The 21,089-nt window shown below is 45.1% G+C and overlaps 1 protein-coding gene across 1 annotated transcript in view; it reads left to right on the top strand.

Annotated features, from left to right (window-relative positions):
- Window positions 1-21,089, top strand: part of LOC138453561 (coiled-coil domain-containing protein 162-like) — a 377,757-nt gene that overhangs the window by 280,180 nt on the left and 76,488 nt on the right. The window contains exon 12 of the mRNA XM_069606542.1: window positions 9,768-9,888. Coding sequence (XP_069462643.1) covers window positions 9,768-9,888 — 121 coding nt within the window. The remainder of the gene's footprint in view (window positions 1-9,767; window positions 9,889-21,089) is intronic.

The following is a 21,089-nucleotide window of genomic DNA, read 5'->3' as shown; positions in this document are numbered from 1 at the left end:
GACTGCTTTATTGACTTGCAAGACAACTATGAGAAGCACATGTTTACTGTACCAGAACAAACCCGCAACAACCTGACCCACCCACCCACCCGACTTCCACCTTATAGGCTTTATAGTCTCTGCCCTAGTGACACAAGCAAAACTATCTAGCAGCATTCTGGAAAAGGAAGCTGCAATATTATAATTAAGAAGCCATCCTTCTGTGCAAAGTCCAGTCCGTGAAGATGGGCAGGAAAGTCTGTCGCCGACAAAGATGTACCAGTTCATAATTTACCAGGGCAGTACCTTCTATGTAGCTCATGCTGGGCAGTGGCTGGAATCACTGTTAAGATGGATTTCTACAGTCTGGCCTGCTGGACAAATTATAGAAGGCCACCCTAGTTCTGATGAACAGTGATACTCTGAGAGGTTAGCCAAACCCAATCAAGGTAAGCGTGGACAGTGATCAAGGCTTAGTCTCAGGAGAAAGTGAGTGGGGCCAGGGATCCACAATGGGTCCACACAGTGAAGCACACAATAATTCAATTTAGACAGGTAAGTACATAAATGCTCTATTATAGGCCCAGAAACACACTAGAAAAATGAAACAAGCAAGTAGTATCATCACAGAACACTCAGTTATCAAACATATATGCAGGCACCTTAGGTTTGAAGAAATGCATACAATAACCTATTCATCTTAAAGAAGGTAAGTAATTAAAAGCAATTCACAAGAATGATACCCTAACTTTATAAATCCAATCCCTATGTTGACTAGCCCAAAAGCCACAAAGCCTCTTCTTAGGAGAGGGGACAGATATAGGAAGAGTTCTTGTGGTGGTGAAAAAGATTCCCCTCAGACTTGTCAACAATAGTACAGGTAAGTAAGATTATTTTCCTATCCTTTATAACAGCTTTTGGATGAAACAACCAAAAAGCAATGGAATGGAATAAACCAACGTTTATTCTATGGTTTATTATAGGGGCGGCGGCTGAATGCTCTGCGTGTAATCCACGCAAAGCATACCCCCCTGACTCGGATTTTCCCAAGTGACTAGAGAGGTCTACTGGGAGTCGCTGGAGGTAGGTTTTCATGCTGTTGGATCAAGTAGAAGATGCCCAGGGAGGGAGATGGGAGATAGAGGGGTCATTCAATGGGATGGTGACGGACATGAGACTTGGACCCGGATAACCATGACCCTATTGAGATTGGAGGCTGCGGTTCTTACATGAGGGAGGGGATGGTTAATAGCTGTTTATGACTGCTTGCAAATTCTCACCTGGTGGCTGGATGCAGACTGATGGCCCTGGAGGGGGATGGCGTGGAAAGGAGTAAGCAGTTGTCCATAATCCGTGCTGTGAGTGTTTAATATCCATGCTATGCCAATGCTTCATGTTATAAAATTGTTTAATAAAAAGATTTATTTTTTTAAGTAGAAGATGTCTAGGCATTGCAGGTGCAATGATTCTTCCGGTCGGGTATAGGAGCTGAGTGCAACCCTTTATTAGGTCTAAATGCAGGCTGCACTGATGTAGGCCTCTTCAGAACTCTCTACCAGATGGCGGAAGACTGGTTCCAGTGACAGTCACCGCACATGTGTGTCAGCAGGAGCCTCTCCAGTTGCAGTTGAAGCAGATCCTGCTCGACAGGATACCTTGATGCTGGGAAGCTGAAATTTGGCAGGAAGGTGACTTCTGGCATGAGCTGGCGACCATCAAATTTCTGGATGGAAATGCGGAACAGCAACGAGGTAGCCCAATAGAGAGCTGGTCAGTCCACCGGATGGTCCAGGGACGATTCTGAGGGGCCTGGATGGCTGGATCTTGAGAAGACGTTGAGACTGGTTGGTCCCACCAGTTCAAGGGTTGAAGCACCACAGAGGGCCTTCTCAGATCAGCTAGTCCAGCAGGGCTTCATCAGGCCAAATGCAGAAAGGGATGCCATGCCTCTTCAGGAGTCGTCCACGGATCTTCAGTCAGCTGCTCCTCTACACAGGATACTTGGCTCCAAAGCTGATCTCAAGAAATGACTGCAGGAGTCATCTTCTTAACCAAATCCTGGCTAGAAGCAGGTCCAAGCCCACCAATGGTAAGGATCTGCACCATTGAAACAGCCAGCAGTGGCCCAATCAGGGACAACTGTGGGTTTCACTCATGCACACACCCCCAGACTCGCTGGCACCAGAGATGTGGAGTGGGATCAGACAGTGCCACCCACTTCTTGGGCCCACACACAGGTGGCATGCAGTTGCCCACGAAAACAGAAGCTTTTCCAGGCTATTGCATAACCATTTTAGGGATTTCCTGACCTAAGAAGGCAGGAAGAAGCCCAAGGATATGGCCAAAGACCAAGCGCTAAATCTTGTAGCACGGCCATTTTAGGGCACTGGCCACGTTTAGTAGCCAGATGCGGGAAACGCGAATGTGCACACTAAAAATACTTCAAAAATGGTAAATATGTATCTGCTAGAAAGATGGAGAGGAGGGCACTACACTTGTTAATCCTATTGTCATCCAATTATATAGCAGATGAAAACTCAATTCAGAATTTTTACGACAGCGTTACTCTAAAGAAAATAACAGGAATGTGAATTAAACATATCCAGTTACAAAATATTCATTTTTGAATTGATTTATTACACCCTGAACAATCTTTTTGCAATCTTTCTTTCATTTAAAATTGGCAGCAACCTTATGGGGCAAACTGAGAAGCGCCATTCCTAACAAGGTGTTTTCACTTTGTTTTTTGTTTGCAAAATATGTATCTGCTGCCACCAACTTTTTGTTAGGCACATATAAAAGTAACCAAAAATCCCAAGTGTAAAAGACTAGTGTGATACAAATGTATCCCCACTGAGAACTGTGGCATTGTAAGATGCTGTGTTCACTGTTAAAAAGATGCCCACACCAGTAAAAAGTCAAAAGACAAAGGGGAAACATAATTTTCCAGGACTGATTGCCTGAAGGACTGATCAGTTTACCCATGATAAAATAAGCAAAAATGCCACAGAAGTAAATCTGAAGGCTTCACTTCCCTATAAAAAACCAGGACAGGTTAAAAAACCAAACAAAAAGTGTAGGGGTCCATAGAATATGGATGGAACATTGCCTAAACAAGAAATCTCTCCTAACAATCACGCTGCACATGCTAGTAGTTTTCCATTATCATTCCCTACAGTCCACTTGCCAAGTTGTTCCACACCACGTTACCTTGATCAGCCACTACACATTATCTCTTGCTGACTCTCAAGTCCCCTTCACATAATACTGGAAGGGTCAGGAAACATATGGAATTATGTATCACAATGGATATAAAATCTTTCTCATTTAAGAAGAAAGGTCAAATTATAGTGACAATTTGCAGGAGTAAACATTATGCATGTTATGAGACAAATTGGTCATGCGACATAAAACCTACAAGCATATTAGCCAACAACACAGTCTCTTTTCTTTCATACCATCAGTCTCCTAGAACTGAAGGCTATCAGGCGTTCACACTTCTGTCTCTGCATCATATCTTCCTTCTATCGATCCTAGGATGGATACCAACACTGTTCTGCATCGCCTGATCATAAATGGTGATGCAAGTTTTCTGACTCTGTGCTGTGAGGAACTGCCAACCTCGTTCTGAACACTTCAGAGCTGTTCTTCCTGGTGTATGTGGCAGGAAAGGAGAACACCTTTTCGGACTACCAAAGCAGGAACACAAACATCATGCACTGCTAATGACGCCACATAGGCCAACACAAAGTACATGTACGTAACCAGACTTTGAACCAGGCTTCAACAAGGAAAAATATATTAAAAAAGAAAATTAGAAAAAGGCTTATGCTTTGTTTACAATTCATCCGAGGTCCAGGATAAAACAAAACAGTTATTATGATTAGTTTACATTCATGTGCGGTACACAAAAGATATTTCAAAATAGTTTCATGGTTTTCATCTAAGGGCTTATTGGAGAAAGGCCACCCCACCTATCTACTTTCCAAGCCGATATCCACACTCTCCTTGTTACCTGATCCCCAGCTTTTACGATAACCTGTACCCACTTCATGGGTCTGCCCTGGGCAGTCATACCCGGACAGCCAGCTAAGGGCGAGTGGCAAAGGGCAGCTCCCTTCTGGACAGCTCTCTCCTTGTTGGCACCTGTTCGATCATGGACGACCGACAAAGCACCCTACATGCTACAACTAAAGTACGGAGCCAGGGGCGGTGAACCAGCCATTACTGTGCCCAATTAAAACCCTGCCACTTCTACATTACCATCATGATACTATAACACTGTGTAGATTACCGGCTTCACCCCCTAGATAGCCCAATAGATTTATTTGGTGTTATCTGTGTGTTGCACTTAGCTGTATTTTAGGGGTAGGAAATGTATTACACCTAGATGGATTCTTGGGGGTATGATTGTGTGACCCTAGCTTTATTCTTGGGTAGGAAAGGTATTGCACATAGATGGATTGTTGGGGGTAGGGAATGTGTGACCAAGCTGTATTTTGGGTTAGGGAAAGATACTTAGTAAGACTATAAAGGTATCCTGTCTTATTCGATTAAAGAATCCTATGATCCTAGTTCCTCTGTTAGTCTGCCAGTCATGCCTAGAAGATGTACTAGGACAGCTAGTATATTGCGCTTAGTAGACTTCAGGGTAACCTGTCCATAATGTCTAGAAGAGTCTACGAGGGTAACTCCTTTTTTCCCCACAGATAATCATATCACATAGTGAGACCAAAAGATGAGCTCCATCTGAGCTTTAGGTACGTATACCACACCACTTTTGTGGACACCTGCCGCAGTCACGGCTATCCATCCACACACATTAGAATGCAGCTATGACTTCGACAAATTCAGTCTACCTGGACACTTACGTCTTCGCTTCTGTAGGGTAACTCCACAACAACCAGACATATAAAAAACCAGCCTGGTAGCGAAAAAGGCTAGGTGCACCCTTTTCGAGAAGAACAAGAGCTTTATTTTGTATACAAAAGGAAAATGGTGACAGGGTATTTATCTCAAGTCCACTGCCACAGAACTCTCTCTCTCTCTTCATCAAAGTAAATCTCATCTTATAAACGTACAAATCGTCATTCATGATGCATTCGATATACAGGACCCTTCTCCAGTTGGTTATATCGTCTTCTCCACACATGGATGACGGCTTCTTCACCTCGAATCACTGAAAGGTAATTGGTTAAACTATGAAAACCACCACCCTGTCTTCACTACTAGCCACGTAGTATGCACCTGGCCGTCGACATGAACTCGGCAGATAACTTCGAATTCAGCCTGGGCCTTAAGAACAAAGCAACTCTTTTCTCATCCCAGACACGCAGACGCCACCATCATGCCTCCTCGCTGCAGTCTTATAAGTACTGGCATCACCCTTTGCTGTCCCTGGTTCAAATCATGGAGCTTGTTGTTCTTGATTCCCCCCTGTATAAGTTACCCTCCCAAGCGGTAAGCCCGGTGTCCCACTAATCCATCCAATTCATCAAGGATTTATGAGTATTGTTCCTGGACATCTGATAGTTCAAATAGAACAACCATTATTCTGGGGGGGGGCGCTAGTGTCCTAAATCTTAGTTCATGTTTGTTTTGGCAGCTCAAGACCTCTGCCCCGGCTCCCATGAGTATGGCCTTCGCAATGGCCCGCAGCCCTCCTCCCATTTGGCTGCTCGCATTCCTGCCTAATTGTTCAAAGGTCTGACTTGATACATTTATATGTTGGTGTACGTGCGTGTTCCCTACCATGCCTGGACATTGTAATGTGATAATCAAGCAACAGATGGGGCCTTGCTGCAAGGATTCAGGCCTACTCTTAAATACAGTGTTTGTTCATGTTATAAATGTTGCACATATGCAATGTATCCTACGTGACACTATCCCAAAGCAAATGGTTAGTCTTCCCCTACATAAACTTCCTAAATACATCAGTCTCCCACCAATTGCTTCTACCCATAAGGTTCCCCCTCCGCCCTGCACCACCTTCTACGCATTCTCCACGTACTAATATATTTTCCGCAATCTAAATAATTTGGGAGTGGCTGTGATTTGAAAATGCATCCCAACACTTCCTTACACCCTACTTGCCTCAACACCTCTGCAATTAGAATTCAGCAACAACCTATGACAAAGTCGGTCTAGCTGGACACATCTCTTGCACTAGCACACTCTTGTGACTTCCCTCAGCACCCATGCACGTGCCTGACCTCTTAGGTTGCTTACTGGAGCTTAGCCAGCCCACTTAAGTCCTAATATTGGCCAAATGTAAACACGCATTCTAAACCTCTATGAGAATTTCTCATACTCTGGACTCCGGTCCCCGTGGGAGTTCCCACCACAAGCATGTTGAGACTATAGTAATGGTGAAAGGCGCTATATAAATTACTACTACTAAACATTACATTGTCTTCTTTCCCAGGAGAATTGCGATATGGAGAATATCAGATGCAGTGCATGGCCATGGTCGAGTTATGGTTGTTTTAGGAATGCTGGTGCAGACTTATGGTTGCTTTAGAAACCATACCTAGTGAATTTTATTTTGTTTTTTTCCTTGTGTGCAACCACAAGCATCCCTTTTACGAAGAGTGATTTGACAGAATTGCATAGGTTCTCAGTAGGCCAACTTAATCATAACATCCCTTTCACACATACACATACACACTAACATCTCACACACACAGACACACTCACCCGCCCCCTCCATGCCCTTGGGATGTCCCTTCTGCTGCCAGTGGCCATGTTATTGTATGTTATGTTGATTTATACCGCGCACCAATACCACCCAAGGGCAGTTCCAGGCGCTCATGTGGCTCTGCAAGAAAGAGGACACGGTTGGATAGTGAGGGAAGAATGATAGGATAGGTCCAGAACCAGGAGAAACTGGCATCTGTATGTGTTGGCTTGCAGATGGTAGGTTGTGTGCACTGGCTTATTGTATCTGTACGGGTAAGGCCCAATGACTGGGATGTTTTCTGTGTGGCTGTTTTGTTGTGTTGGGGTGTGTCTGTGTGTTTTGCATGTAGATTGCTGGTATTTAGGGTTGTGCGCACTGGCGTGTTGTATCAGTACGGGTAAGGTCCAATGCCTGGAATGTTTCTATGTGACTGTTAGTTGTGTTGGGGTGCATCTATGTCTTTTATGTGTGGATTGGCAGGTATTTAAGGATGCGTGCACTGGCTTGTTGTGTCCGTATGGTTAAGGTCGTGTGTCCGGGTTTGTTTGTTGTAAGTGTGTGTTGTTTGTGTCGGGTGTGTGTTAAGTTGTAGGTTGGCTAACACAGTGGGCGTGCATAGTGTTTGGGCAGTGTGTTTAAGGAAGTAGCGGCGGGGTGGTTAGTGCTTTGGTTACTCGATAGGTTCTTCTATGTGGTTAATCTACACCGGCCTATCTGTTGTGACACATGACGAATCTCCACAATTCTATCTAGTATTACGCACGGTTAATTTTCTCAATTTTATCTAAATGTGACGTATGGCTAAACTTCACAATTCTATCTAAATGTGACGCATTCGCTAAACTTCACAATTCTATCTAAGTGTGATGCATGGTTAATCTTTACAGTTGTATCTAAAAGTGACGCATGGAAAAACTTCCCAATTCTATCTAGCTGTGATGCATGGTTAATCTTCACAATTCAATCTAAGTCTGACACATGGCTAAACTTCATCTGGACAGAGGATGAACTCCTAAATTGGAGGCCCAACAATAAATGCAAAATACCTAGATTTAAGACACCTGGATAGAGGGAGAACGCCTAAGTATGGGACACAAAAGTAAGATTAAACCACCTAAAGGTTGGTACACAGCAGTGATAGGAATACCATTTACAAGTTGGCTAATTTTGGTATGCTATTTTATGTAGGTAAGAAGAGTGGCAGGGCTTTTTGGAGTACAGTGGTTGCTGTACTCCCACCCAGACCACACTAGCCTTATCAGTCGCTGCTGGTTGACTGGGTTTCATGTGTTAATTCCACTGCAAAAATATCACGATGCAAAAAGATTGCCATATTTTTGCTGCGTAATTCACACATGGATCCTGCAGGGGATATCCTGCATCATTTTTCAATGTGCGGGGGCACCCCTGCAAACCCTACTCCATCATAATATCCCCAACAAAACTATTGCCTATGGCTAACCAAATGGCCATATCTACGGCGATCTTTTTGTTGGGCATATTATGTAGTGATACCGGTTGACTGTTGGCTACTGGCTTCACAGGCAAATACAGGCTGGAGCTGGTCTCTTGAGTTGCCCTTTGCCTAGGAGCCCTTAGCCGAAGGGCCTGCACGGGTAGGGGACTGCCCAGGGAAGGTGTCGTATAAGGTAAGGCCAATCACGGGCAGTGGGTGGCCTAGGGGCCGGAGGGGTGTGTAACAGGGAAGCCAACATGAAAAAGGGTCTTGAGAGCAGGAAAAGGCAAAAGGCGCAAGGGCACACCAAAACTGCAATTATGCTCATCCCTCTCAATGCGAGATGGTCTGCACACAATAAAATTACATTTATACTCACCCTGTGGCACCAGGAGCCAAAGAAGGTACAGGGAGTTTCAGCATGTCCTAGACCCTTGCTGGGTTGTTTCTGCCTGCAGTGGCGGGCCAAACATGGGGCGGTAGATTAGCTAGGGCTGGCAAGGATGCGTAACAGGGAAGCCAAAGGGGGAAAGGGTGTTGAAGGCAAGAAAAGGAAAAAGGCACAAGTGCACATCAAATCTACAATTATGCCTGGCCCTCTCAGTGCAAGATGGTCCTCACACAATAAAATTTCATTTATACTTACCCCGCAGCACTTGGAACCAAATAATATGCGTGGGGAGTTTTCAGCAGGGGCTAGATCCTTGCTGGGATGTTTCTGCCTACAGTAGCAGGCCAATCGCAGAGCAGTGGGTGGGTTAGGGGCGGCAGGGTGGGTAACAGGGAAGCCAACGGGGAAAAGAGTCTTGAGGGCAGGAAAAGGCACAAGGTACACTAAAACTGCAATTATGCTCGGCACTCTCCATGTTGAAGAGGGCAAGCTGGTGGCTGTTGGAGGACTTTGTGATTCGGTCTGTGCCTGCATCTATTTTAAAGGGTGAAGAATCTGTGGGCGGGATGATCTAAAAGTAAGAACATTTCCCAAGGCAATTCATTACTTACAAATTTTGTCTGGGTGCACTACAAGGCAACGATTGTAAACGTGATAACATAACATCATGGCGCAACTTTGAAAAAAGGTCAGAACCTGGAGCTGGCATCAAAAGATCAAAATAAGATCTTCTCCTTGGATAGGCACAATATGTCTGTATATTTACACATGTATTCTGCATATTGTTTGACAGAAAGCAGCAGGTATGCAGATTTGGAGTGTGGCTGCCTGGGTGGTGGGAGGTGGTGGGCTCCTCACCTGTATATAACTCTTCATGATGTGAAGGTACAATAAATTGACTTACAAGTTGATCTTGCCCCCCCAAACTACCTCATGGTGTGTTGAGACAATAGAATGTTACATGGATGTGGACCTAGATAAAGCCTACGAGCTGGGCCAGTTCAAGGAGAATTTTCTTTAAATAATGGTGATTATTGAAAATATATTTAACAACAACGTATTTTCTCAAATATCAAATCAGTGTCAAATAATGAAATTCTTTGAAAATCTGTGCTCATTAAATGGGTAAACATTAGTACATTGCATGCATGATCTTTCTGTTTAAGACAGGCTACCTCTATTGTTTCCTTGAAAGTCAACCCCTATATTTGAAAAATAATGTGCTCCTCGCTTATCCAGTGATATTTTAATACTTATTTTAGATAAGAGGCCAGCTTTCTCAGGAGCGCAGTTTGAAACTGGATGCATTTCAACGTGTTGATGAGCTGCAGACTCAAGTCTATGATTTGGAAATAGCAACACCACAGAGAAACTCTTCTGCAGGTAAGTGACACATAAATAAAGATTGGTATATGTGTCGTGAGAAGAACCTTGTGATTTAACTAGACAAACATTTCAATAGGTCATAAGGTCAGCAGAACTGTAGCATTGCTGAGTGTTTACAATAGTGGAGCTTTGACTATATGGATCGTGCACAGACCTGGCAATGAAGAATGTTGATTGGAGCATTGAAAGGATACTGTACCATCTGGTGCAGGTTACATAGGAATCAAATACAGTGGACAATATGTATGCATGCATTCAGAACTAGAAAAGTGGTTAAAGGGCTGGTATGGTAACCTGCCTGGATCTGGAAGGACTAGTGATGTCCACATATATTCCTGGAGCACTGTCACGATGATGTGGATGAAACAGTATGTAGTGTTTTGAGCGCTGACATCTCTCCACAGAGGATTTGGAGCAATACTTACAAGAGTTGGTGAACCAGCAGAAAAAATGATGATGCTCAGATAACCTGTCAGGATGGAGGTTTAAATGAAAACTAGTGAAAGGGACTTAAAATAAGAGTTCCTAATAACCTTAGTCCATTGTCTAATCCCTATTAATACCTGGCGAGGGACAATCAGATTGTAGCAAATGATCTGACTGGCCCTCGCCGGGTTGTTACCTGGCCAGGAAAGACTCACTTGAAGCACTCTGTTCGGAGCGGCGAGTCCTGCGAAGTTCCTTTCCTTTCTCCCTCGACCGCCTCGGAAAGGGTGAAGGGACTGGATGTGGTCCTTTCTCCTGGTTCCATGGAGGCCGTTTTGTTTCCTTTTTTTTCCATTTGTTTTAATGGCCGCCATGGAAAGGTAGAAGTGACTACGTGTAGTCCCTTCTCCTTGTTCCCCGGAGGCAATTTATTTTGCTTTTGTTTCTCGAGTTGAGAAACGGTTTCAAACCTGTTTCCCAACTTGAGATTTTTTTTTATTAGTACCCTGGTATAATGTGCCAGGGCACTAATAGCAATAGAACCGTTGGAGGGGGGCATTACCAGTCTGGCAATGGCCCCAGGGCTACGTTAAAGCCCTCGCTTTGCTTGGGCTTGTAACTATCGCTGGGGGGCATCGCCAGAACAGTAATGCCCCCGCCTCAGGTTCTACGCTTTATTCTAATCTATACAGTTCCGGGGCATCCTTCAGTGCAGTCACAGTCTAGGGGTGCCTTAAGTACCACACTACACTACTTTACTTGACCTTGGCAGATAATTAGCCACCTGTTGCTTCTGCCATCCTCTCTTGCGTGTGTTTGTCCATCAACGGATCCTGCTAGATGGGAAGTGGTGGCCCCCTCCTGAATGTAGTTTTCTCCTGTTGCAAGAGGTGTATTATTGCCATGCCCCAGTATACATTTTTGCTCTTCAGCATACTTGTAAGCTCCATTTCTGGCCTGGACTGCCATTCTCTCCTCTATTGATCAGTCTTACTAATCCCACTCACCCTGTTCCTACTGTATACTAATGGAGTTAAGGGCCACTGGGTGGGCTGACCGGCCGGTAATGACTCTAAGCACATGTTAAAGGCCCTTGCCTAACTCTGGCCTGTAAACTTGGACTAAAGGGCTGTTACCAGCTGGGTCTGCCCACCAAAGCAGCTATGAACTTCCTCAATGATAAATAGTATCTTTTTATGATGTTCCATCTTATCTCTTTCCAAGATTGACTGTTTTTGTATTTGTTTGCCATTGCTAATTTTTAATTGTATCCCCTTTTTTCATTATGCTATGATATGCCATTTATATGCCATTTATAACGCGCCTATACATAAATGTTTCAAGGCACGACGAGGCAAGGGAGGGGGAACAGAGGGAAGACAAAGACAACGATCTTAGTAGGCCAGGTGACAGTGTGATAGCGCATGTGCGATTTGCGCATTCATTAGAAGTGTCTTATGTGCGAAGTGCCTTATTTTTGACTTTCTGTTTCATCTGTTCTATACATCTTTTAAATGCTCAATTTTAATTGAATCATCATAACCATTGGTTTTAAAATGATTTGTGTGATGTCCATTGAGTTCAGTTTTATTCCACTTCCACTGCTTAGTGTAGGTTGTAAGTTTCAGTTCAGAAACACCTTTTGCTGTATAGGCGCATTATAAATGCCCGATAAATAAAATAAATAAAAGGCAATCAGTCTAGAATTTCAAAACCAGTGGGAACATCCGGGTGTCTGATCAGGGAGCTTAGCCTCGTGCAGTATTTCACTGCTGAGATGCTTCAATCAGACCACATTGTGCTCCTTCTATTTGCACCTTTTACCAGTAAGGTTTTGTGTGTCAGATTCTATATTATTTAGTAGTTGTATTTTACCTGCTGTCTAATGTCTTTGTGAGATGCCACTTAAATAGATCAAGGGTATTGCGCTGGGCTTAGGGATGTGGTGCCTTTTGCCACAGGTAAACACCATAACATTGACAGGCCAGAGGAAGCTTCAACTCCTGGGGAATATCCTGCCCCTTGTGAAATTCAGGCCATAAGGAAGACCTTGTCAGATCACTACAAGCTTGGAAAAGTACTGAATCAATTGAAATTGGTGCAAAATTGCACAGCAAGAAGGGTAATAAGGCTGATACAAAAAGGTACACCCATGATACAAAGAACTGTGCACTAGCTACTAATTTAACAAAGGGTAACCTTCAAACGGTTAAGCATTTTACACCAAAACTACTGGTCAGTTGTCCCCAGTACTCTAAAAAATTACCCAAACATCATGCTCCTCCCGAAAACTAAGATCAGCCAAAGGAAGAAGATTCTGCATTGCAAAGACCAGGAAAGAAGATAGTGGGAGAACAATGTTTGTTGGAGTAGATTCAAAGCATGACACATTTTATCACTAGATGTAAGACTCCAGCAAGACAACCTGAAATGCCCTATTTCTAAGAACACTGAGACATATTAGAAAACCATTCCTCATGGTTTCTAATATGTCCCAGTGTTTTTAGAAATAGGGAAAACATTGCCCTAGTGCTAATACCGTGCAAGCTGGCATATGCACCAATACAAAGTGTCTGCAATCTGATCCCTGGTGATCTATTTCATCCATTCTGGTTATACACACTCCTACTGCATGGCCTCCTGCCCAGAGGATATTGGGGGACACAGAGTTTGTTATGAGTTCCATCGACTCTATTCAACGCTTGTCACTCAGTCTCTCTCTGGATTCCACTGTCTGGGGGCAACATAGTGGGACTTGAGGTACTCAGGCAGTGCTAGTATTGCCTACAGTGGCAGTGACCATTTCTGCTTAAAGTGCTGACCCTCTGCCTCTACTTCTTCTGGAGCCTTTACTACAAAAATGTGACTCTGTTTCTCCAATTTGCCGGCCCTTTGTTCTGTGAACATGCAGGTGGCTTTGCATCGCAATCAAGATCCTGAATAGGAACTCCATTGGCATGAAGTCTGCATTATCTTTATCATGACTAACATTGCCTGCTTTACTTGCTGTGGCTTGACGCTGTCAGGCTTTATCATACAATTTGGCAAATCCTCGTAAGAGTCGGTGGAACTGCTACTGCGCATCCAATGTTTCATGGTTCCCCGAGAAGTCTTTAAACCTCGAGGCATGCATGGTGTGCAAAGGGCACATTGAAGTTGGGGTTGTAGGTTATTTTCCGCTCTCTTGTGCCAGTCATTTTTGGTTATCTTTCAGAGTATGCCCAAGTCTCATTTACAGTTACTGTGGTAACTTTCGATCCCTATGATTACTGAGTGTTTCCAAAAGATCATTGACCTGCCGAGGGATCACAAGTTTTGTCCAAGTTATTCTTCTCATTAAAGCTTTCTCCCCTCCTCTTGCAATGGACATCTGCAAGCTATCAGACCTAAACCCTAAGCTTGATAGCCTACCTGATGCAATCACTTACTGCCAAGTACAACTCAGAGAAACAGAAGCATTGGGATGAAGGTAGCAAGCGGCAGAAAATTAGTAGTGAGAAGAGACTACGTTTTGTGGACACCCATCTGCCAGCCCAGTACAGCACTGAGGCCTGGATCAAAGGAATCATATGTAGGCGGAAATGGTGGCCAGAGTTTTTCTCGGTCCACTCATTGCTCTCCCATATTGCATGCAAGATGCATGGCATTTCAGAAGCAGGATGCCAGGCTGACGCTGTCAGTGCTGCCACTAGTATTTCAGTAGTGAGTGCTAGATGAGACACAGCAGGAAGGGAGGAAGGTGAGTCCCAGAGCTGTTTCCGAAGCTGCTGAGGCAGTCACTGTCGGAATCACAATGTTGCCCTTGACTGAAGATATGAGGTCATGAAATATGTGTTTACATTTTTCCAATTAATCACACCCATAGCACTCTCTTTTCCATGTGATGTAGGGGATAAACCCATTGGAGCATCTTTACCCTGAACAGTTGCATTTGGTTTGCTGAGCCCTGAATTAGGGCATGTCAGCTCTAGGTTGATGGCTCTCTCTGGGAAGGGATAATGGGATTCCACAGGTTGAAGCAGGTTGGTTCGTCATTCTGATTCCTCATCCTTGATCCCTCATCCTTGATCCCTCATCCTTGATCTGACTGCGAAGCCTTAATTCGTAGAATGGACAAAGTCTTTTCCATTAAAGTCATGTAGGCAATTATAGCTTAGGAATGAGATGAAATGCAGCTGAGAAGCCTATTAATCCACACATGACTGTGGTGTGAATATCTCGGTTCTGTGTCATATTTCCACATTTTGAAGGCTGAACACCAAAAAGATTTCTTTTGGTCGTTTTAGGGTGTAGCCTCCAAAATGCTGAAATATGACCTAATAGGCCCGACCCTCACGTGCTCCCATCCTGGTGTTTTCTTTTGGAACCAAGGGGGTTTCACGCCCCTCCCTTGCCCCACACCACGCATTCCCCTCATTCTCGAAAACCAACATAAACATTTTTACCCGCAAACCCACCTCCTCCCTTTCCCACCACAAACATTCACCCACCTCTCCCTCACATGTACAGGCCAAAAAAACCACTTACCTTACTGCCAAGAAGTCCCGCGCCAGACCGCGCCTGTCAACCCCTGCGTGTGTGTCGCAGGGAGAATCTGTCATTCCAAAGATGGCCACGCACAGAGTGGATGGCAGTGTTGGAAGGAGCAAGGTAAGTGAGGGGAGGCGTGGAGAGGGGGTGTGTTTATGGGCTAGGGAGGTGGGTGAGTGGGGTTTAAACGATCGATTTAGAAAGACTGACTTATCGTTTTTAATCAGTCTTTCTAAATCGATCTTTTTTTTCGACTATACTAAAACTACATTCTGACTGAATACCAATATCTCGACTCACATGCATCTGAGCTCTAACCAGAATGCTGAACATGCTTGCAGTACTTCTTGTGCCCCAAATGTTTATCTCTGTTAGTAATCTGATATGACTGTGTGGAAATATAAAATCAATTGTGGCCGCACTAAAGACCGGGAGGATGAGTGCGGAAAGAGGAATCTGTCATGGTCTACTTTCTTGTTATTCCAGAGCTGGAGGTGCAGCCTTGAGTCAGTCAGTGAAAACTCTGCCCATTTATTCCAGAACAAAGTCAGAACTGGAAGAAATCCAGGTCCAACTGTGGTAATAGGTGAGAGGTTAAATAAAAGCCTCACCATGGCCTCGGCACAGGTGGAACTCTTATCCTCCAAATGGAAATGCATACCATGTAAAGATCTTTTGGGAGGTTCAATTGGAATGAAAAGATCCAAGAGTAGAAGAAAGTGTGAATTGCCTACAAAGAGATGGACAGGGGTGTTGCTACATCTGGAAAAGATCCAGGGCTATGGTAATTTTGGGACTGTCAGGACTGGGGGCTAGCTGGCCTTTTTGGTTGTAACCCCCGAGCTTCTATCCGGGGCTACAACCAAAAGACCCGGGGCTATAGGCCCCTCAGACCCCCCAACCCCTCTAGCAACGCCTTTGGAGATAGAGACGTGTCATTAATCCTTGCGATTGATATGGATGGAAGTGGGCCTCTTTCAAGAAAGTATGGGAATGCTACTGCTGGTGGTAAGTGATACATACTCTGGTCGTGCAATTGTCGGGGTGATTCTCCCGGGGTCGGCAGAGCTGTCCGCGGACCTCCGGGCTGGGAGGCCCCAACTCCTCCCGTGTTTCCCAAAGGAGTATGAGACACACACACAAGGAGCAAGGTGGTTCTGCTGTTTATTATAACAACGGCAGGGATGGGTCTTGGATCGTACGCGTCCGTCCAGACTCTCACCCTTAGTGGGGCTCGCAGGCCCTTTTTACAGCAGTATGACGCGCTACCTGCGTCACCTGGGAAAGTTAGCAAAAGACCTACTGCCACTCCGGATTGGTTCCCCGAGTGGTAGGGTTAGTATAGGATACAAATGGAGAAGGATATTAGTGGTTAAGGATGAGTCAGGTGGTATACTTGGGCTGTCCCTACTATTAGATACTTGAAAATCGCTACAAGGGGACCCCTGGTGATTGGCTAATGTTAGTGGCGTCAGTGATGAGCCCCCCTGCGTTCTGATTGGTCCTCTCGCGAGCCCCCAAGCCTGGGACCATCGTCGTTCCCAGCTCGCGGTGTACCTGTCATTAGCAACAATGTGCAACTATGTGTCTATACAGACAACATACAGGTCTGCTCATAGACTTGTGGGCGGGCCGTTCCCATCGCCGTAGGTGTCCATCTTGCCGCTTCGCTGTTGCAACCTGTGTCCCAGACGTGGGACCCAGGCGACTTTCTGTCTTGTCGGTCTGGCACCTTGTCAGATCGGCTTGGTCACGTGTGGAGAGACCGTAGCTGGAGTAGAATTCTGCACATTAGATTTGTATTCTGTTTCTGTGGGCTTGGCTTTTTTTTTTCAGGTTCAACCTTGGCGCCGGGCTGGTAGCATGCGAGTTGCAACATCGTGGCCTTGGCTATGAGCTCTCGCTGGAGCTCGTTTTGCATGATCACCACTTGTACTCTTGCTCTGATGCGGATTTTCATGGTGGGGCTCTTGCTTGCGGCCTACTCGGGCCTAGTTCATGGGCGGCGATACATACTCCATTGTACGGAGATCGCGGGTTGACATGGCGTCTCAAGCAATGTTAGGTATACATGATGGTGTCGTCACAGGGCGAGTGGTGGGAGAAGCGTCAGCAAGCGTATACACGAGTTCTTCAAGCGTCTTGCGTTTCTGTATTACTATAAAGAAGGCCTATATGAAAAATAACAACGATGCACGTCAGTGGGTGTGTCAGTCACCTACGTCATAGCACTGGATATGTTCTTCATGTAGGTTGGTGTGCGAGTGACCAGTGTGCATGGTGGCACGTGTGTTCTTGACAGTTGGCTAGGTCATTATGGCATCTCTAACAATGTGGATACTTGTAGCTGTTATCTTAGTCGAGTTCATCCATGCCACAGGTGTCGGCCTGAGCCGGACAAGCTGGTGGGCAAACCCTTATATTCCTGAACAAGGGTATGTTGTCATCTGGTAGATAGACGAACTCGTCCCGTGGGGGGTGCCTAGGCCGTGATCCTCTAGGCCATGGTCGTGATGAGATTGGGGGGAGCTTGTTTTCCCATTCTCCCACTTGACAATAGTGTCAGTTACAGAAGGACTGTAGGGTTGCCTGATTGAGTCTTGACCTTACAGGCTCTTGTGACATTTTTAAACAAAGAAAATGGTCAATGCCAAATTGTGCAGAACAGGACAGAACACACTGCTAAATTAGTGTTGGGAACTTGTGGAGCACTAATACTCAAACTTCTGATTACAGTTTGTTCATTTATTGAATTTGATTCTGTTGGAACCAGTTAACACTTTACAACGCCGTATAAAAATATAGCTTATCTGTAAAAAAAATGATTCACATTAATTTGTACCACTAAATCCATGCATAGCTCTGACAAACAGATTAACCATTTGTCAATCTTTGTGAAAATTCACGCTAATTGTGGCGTGTAACGATATGTATCGAAGTGAAATGAATGTGTATGTTCTGTCCTGTCCTGCACGGTTACAGAAGGACTAAATACTGAAAATGTTGCTCTGCTCTTTTAACACTGATTTACTGCTAGTGTTTTACCCCAGAAATGTACATTTGTCTTTGGCAGTGGTATTTATGTTACCAACAATGGAATTCAGGGCACAATCGAATAGGCACCAAAATATGTATTGCCCTGGTGGTAGATCTTTTATTCCAGAGGTAAAGCAGAAAGCTGATGCCCCTTCCATTAACACTGATTGTACTGGTATCTTGAAATCTCAGTATTACCCACATTTGCCATTTTGCATTTTTCCGAATTCATTTTGCCTCATTTTCCAACTTTTTTACTGCAACGGTGTAGATGTGGGATTTCGGTTAGGTATTTTTGAAGGGGGTGGTCAGAGGGTTAGGGGACGTGCAAGCCCCCCCACACACACACTTTTTGCAGTAAACAAAAAGTGTTAAAGTCATCCAAAGAAATTCGGCGAACTGCAATTCGCCAAAAGGAAATAGAGAAATCTTTTTTTTATATTCACATTTTTATTAAAGCATTTCATTACATGGGGCCTCATTACAACCCTGGCGTTGGACCATGGTGCTATTAGCACCATGGTCCATGCCGGATTCCGCCATGGTGGATGGCGGATTTACCGCCCCATTCCAAGGTTGGCGGGGCAGTAAATCCCCATTCACCATGGCCCCTTCCCCATTCCCATTTTTGGCCCATAGGGCTCAATGGGAATGGGGAAGGCGCTAATTACGGCACCGTAAATTACGGTGCCGTAATTAGCACCAAGGTCCCTTAGCGGGTTGGACTTTAACGCATGCAAAAAGCAGGCGTTAAAGTGTGAATCTGATTTTAAGGGTTTAACGGTGCTGCAGCCTTTTACGGCGCCGTTAACCCCTTAACGCCAGGGTTGTAATGAGGCCCATGGTCAGGAAGACAGACCATGGTCTGTATGTATGTCAGATCCAGAAATCTTCCCCAAATTTCATAATACAGATTAACCTTTGTCTGCTTACGCCTCTGTTTGGCATGTAGTCAGTGTAGGGGTTCGAGATCAGGAGAAATATGGTCAGACCAAGACAGGCCGTGAATGTCTTGGGACTTCCGTTCGGCACAATCAGCTAATGTTTAATCGTTTTCAGAAACTGCCCAGTGTAAATTATGTGTCAATTATGATACAGGCATCAGTTTAGGAGTCAAACAAAGAATGCAAATCAAGGACCTTAAAATGCTGGAAAACCCAAACAGGCCAGCACACCATCAGGGCACGACCGACTATCTGCAGAGAGCCCCCAGCACAAGTCAACACCTAACGCAGGTTTTGTCCAACTCCAGTCCTCAAGGGCTGGAATCCCGACAGGTTTTCAGGATATCCCTCATTAACATTCATGAGAAACAATTTGAATACATTTAGAATCATTGTATGCAAATTTATCGTATTGTATCAGACATGTTTCTGGCCCTCAAGGTATGGAGTTGGACAACCATGACCTAACGGAAAGAAGAAGCAATCCTTCAACCCAGCGTTACAGGCAGCCTTGTGAGGAAGTACTCTGCACCGGTACGGTTCAACCAATAAGAACTGCATTAAATCGACGGGGGTAGGTGATGCATCATCTCTTTTAAGGGCAGCGCCCCCCACCGCAGACATCACTGCACATGCAGATCGCACGACACGCCCATTCACAGAGGATGGATAGAAGTGCAAGCAGAAAGAGGGCTCTGAGACATCATGTGCAGCGTGCAAATGAATCACTGGGGGCCGGTGAATGTATTGCGCATACACTCAGGAGTTGCATCATAGCGCGTGTATACATTATCAATATTTAGACCTTCAAAGGGGGCATTTTTACAAACACAATTATAACACAAACACAATTATATACTCTTAGTTGCTACATTGGTGATTTTAAACAAATGTTTCTTTTCTGCTAATATTATTTGTTTTACTGAAGAGAGAACGCACATCACTTCTATAGGCCGCCATGTTGCATTGGGGCTAGTAACACCATTGTCACCATGCAGAAAATGAACAGGATCTGCTTGCCTGCAGAGGATTAGCACCTGTTAATTTGAATACACTTAGTGCTAAATGGTGGGCAGATACATTTTAACTCTTCAACTCTTCATATAACTCCAAAGACACTCCCCGGCGCCCGTGGCACGCGCACACACCTTCTTCCACCTTCCCCTTTGTTAATTAGTTGCCTACTCGCATAGCAGCAGACGGGATAGCTTTTGCATTTCAAAGGCTGCAGGACCTGCTGTCGTTGATGGCGATTTACATGCGTTTTTCATACAGCACTTGGGAACATGAAATCCAATGAGCCCCTATGCAGCCGCCGCCCAGGAAAATGGGTTGGGGATATTTCCTCTGCTAGGCCCCCCACTCAGGAACGTGGATGGGATTCGTTCCCCTAACCCAGGGGTGCACAACTGATTTTGACAGAGGGCCGAAAGTACCTTACATGAGGGCTATAGTGGGCCGAAAAGTAAATGTGGGCGGGGCGGTAGGCGGGGCGTGGCAGGAGGCTTTTTAAACCCCCAATTTGTACTAAACACATGGAAAAAGAATGTTTTTGAGGGGTAACGATTTTTATTTGCATTTCAAACTTACATTTTGTACTACACATTTTCCATTGTTATAATTTATTTCTATTTAGTTATTGTATCTCGCCTGTTTAATTAACTTATATATATTTTATTGACCCTAGATACTCTATGCCCCATGTCCCTCACCCCCAACCAAACACTATGCCCCATGTCCCTCACCCCCAACCAAACACTATGCCCCATGGCCCCCTCACCACCAACCAAACACTATGCCCCATGGCCCCCTCACCCCCAACCAAACACTATGCCCCATGTCCCTCACCCCCAACCAAACACTATGCCCCATGGCCCCCTCACCCCAACCAAACACTATGCCCCATGGCCCTCTCACCCCCAACCAAACACTATGCCCCATGTCCCTCACCCCCAACCAAACACTATTCCCCATGTCCCTCACCCCCAACCAAACACTATGCCCCATGGCCCCCTCACCCCCAACCAAACACTATGCCCCATGTCCCTCAACCCCAACCAAACACTATGCCCCATGTCCCTCACCCCCAACCAAACACTATGCCCCATGTCCCTCACCCCCAACCAAACACTATGCCCCATGTCCCTCACCCCCAACCGAACACTATGCCCCATGGCCCCCTCACCTCTACCAAACACTATGCCCCATGGCCCCCTCACCCCCAACCAAACCCCCCAACTCAGCACACACACAAACATGCAC

The sequence above is a fragment of the Ambystoma mexicanum genome, chromosome 4p (genome assembly GCF_040938575.1).
Source record: "Ambystoma mexicanum isolate Mex_15411 chromosome 4p, UKY_AmexF1_1, whole genome shotgun sequence".
NCBI lineage: Eukaryota > Metazoa > Chordata > Amphibia > Caudata > Ambystomatidae > Ambystoma > Ambystoma mexicanum.
The sequence above is the reverse complement of the archived record's forward strand: the minus strand, read 5'-3'. Positions and strand labels throughout refer to the sequence as shown.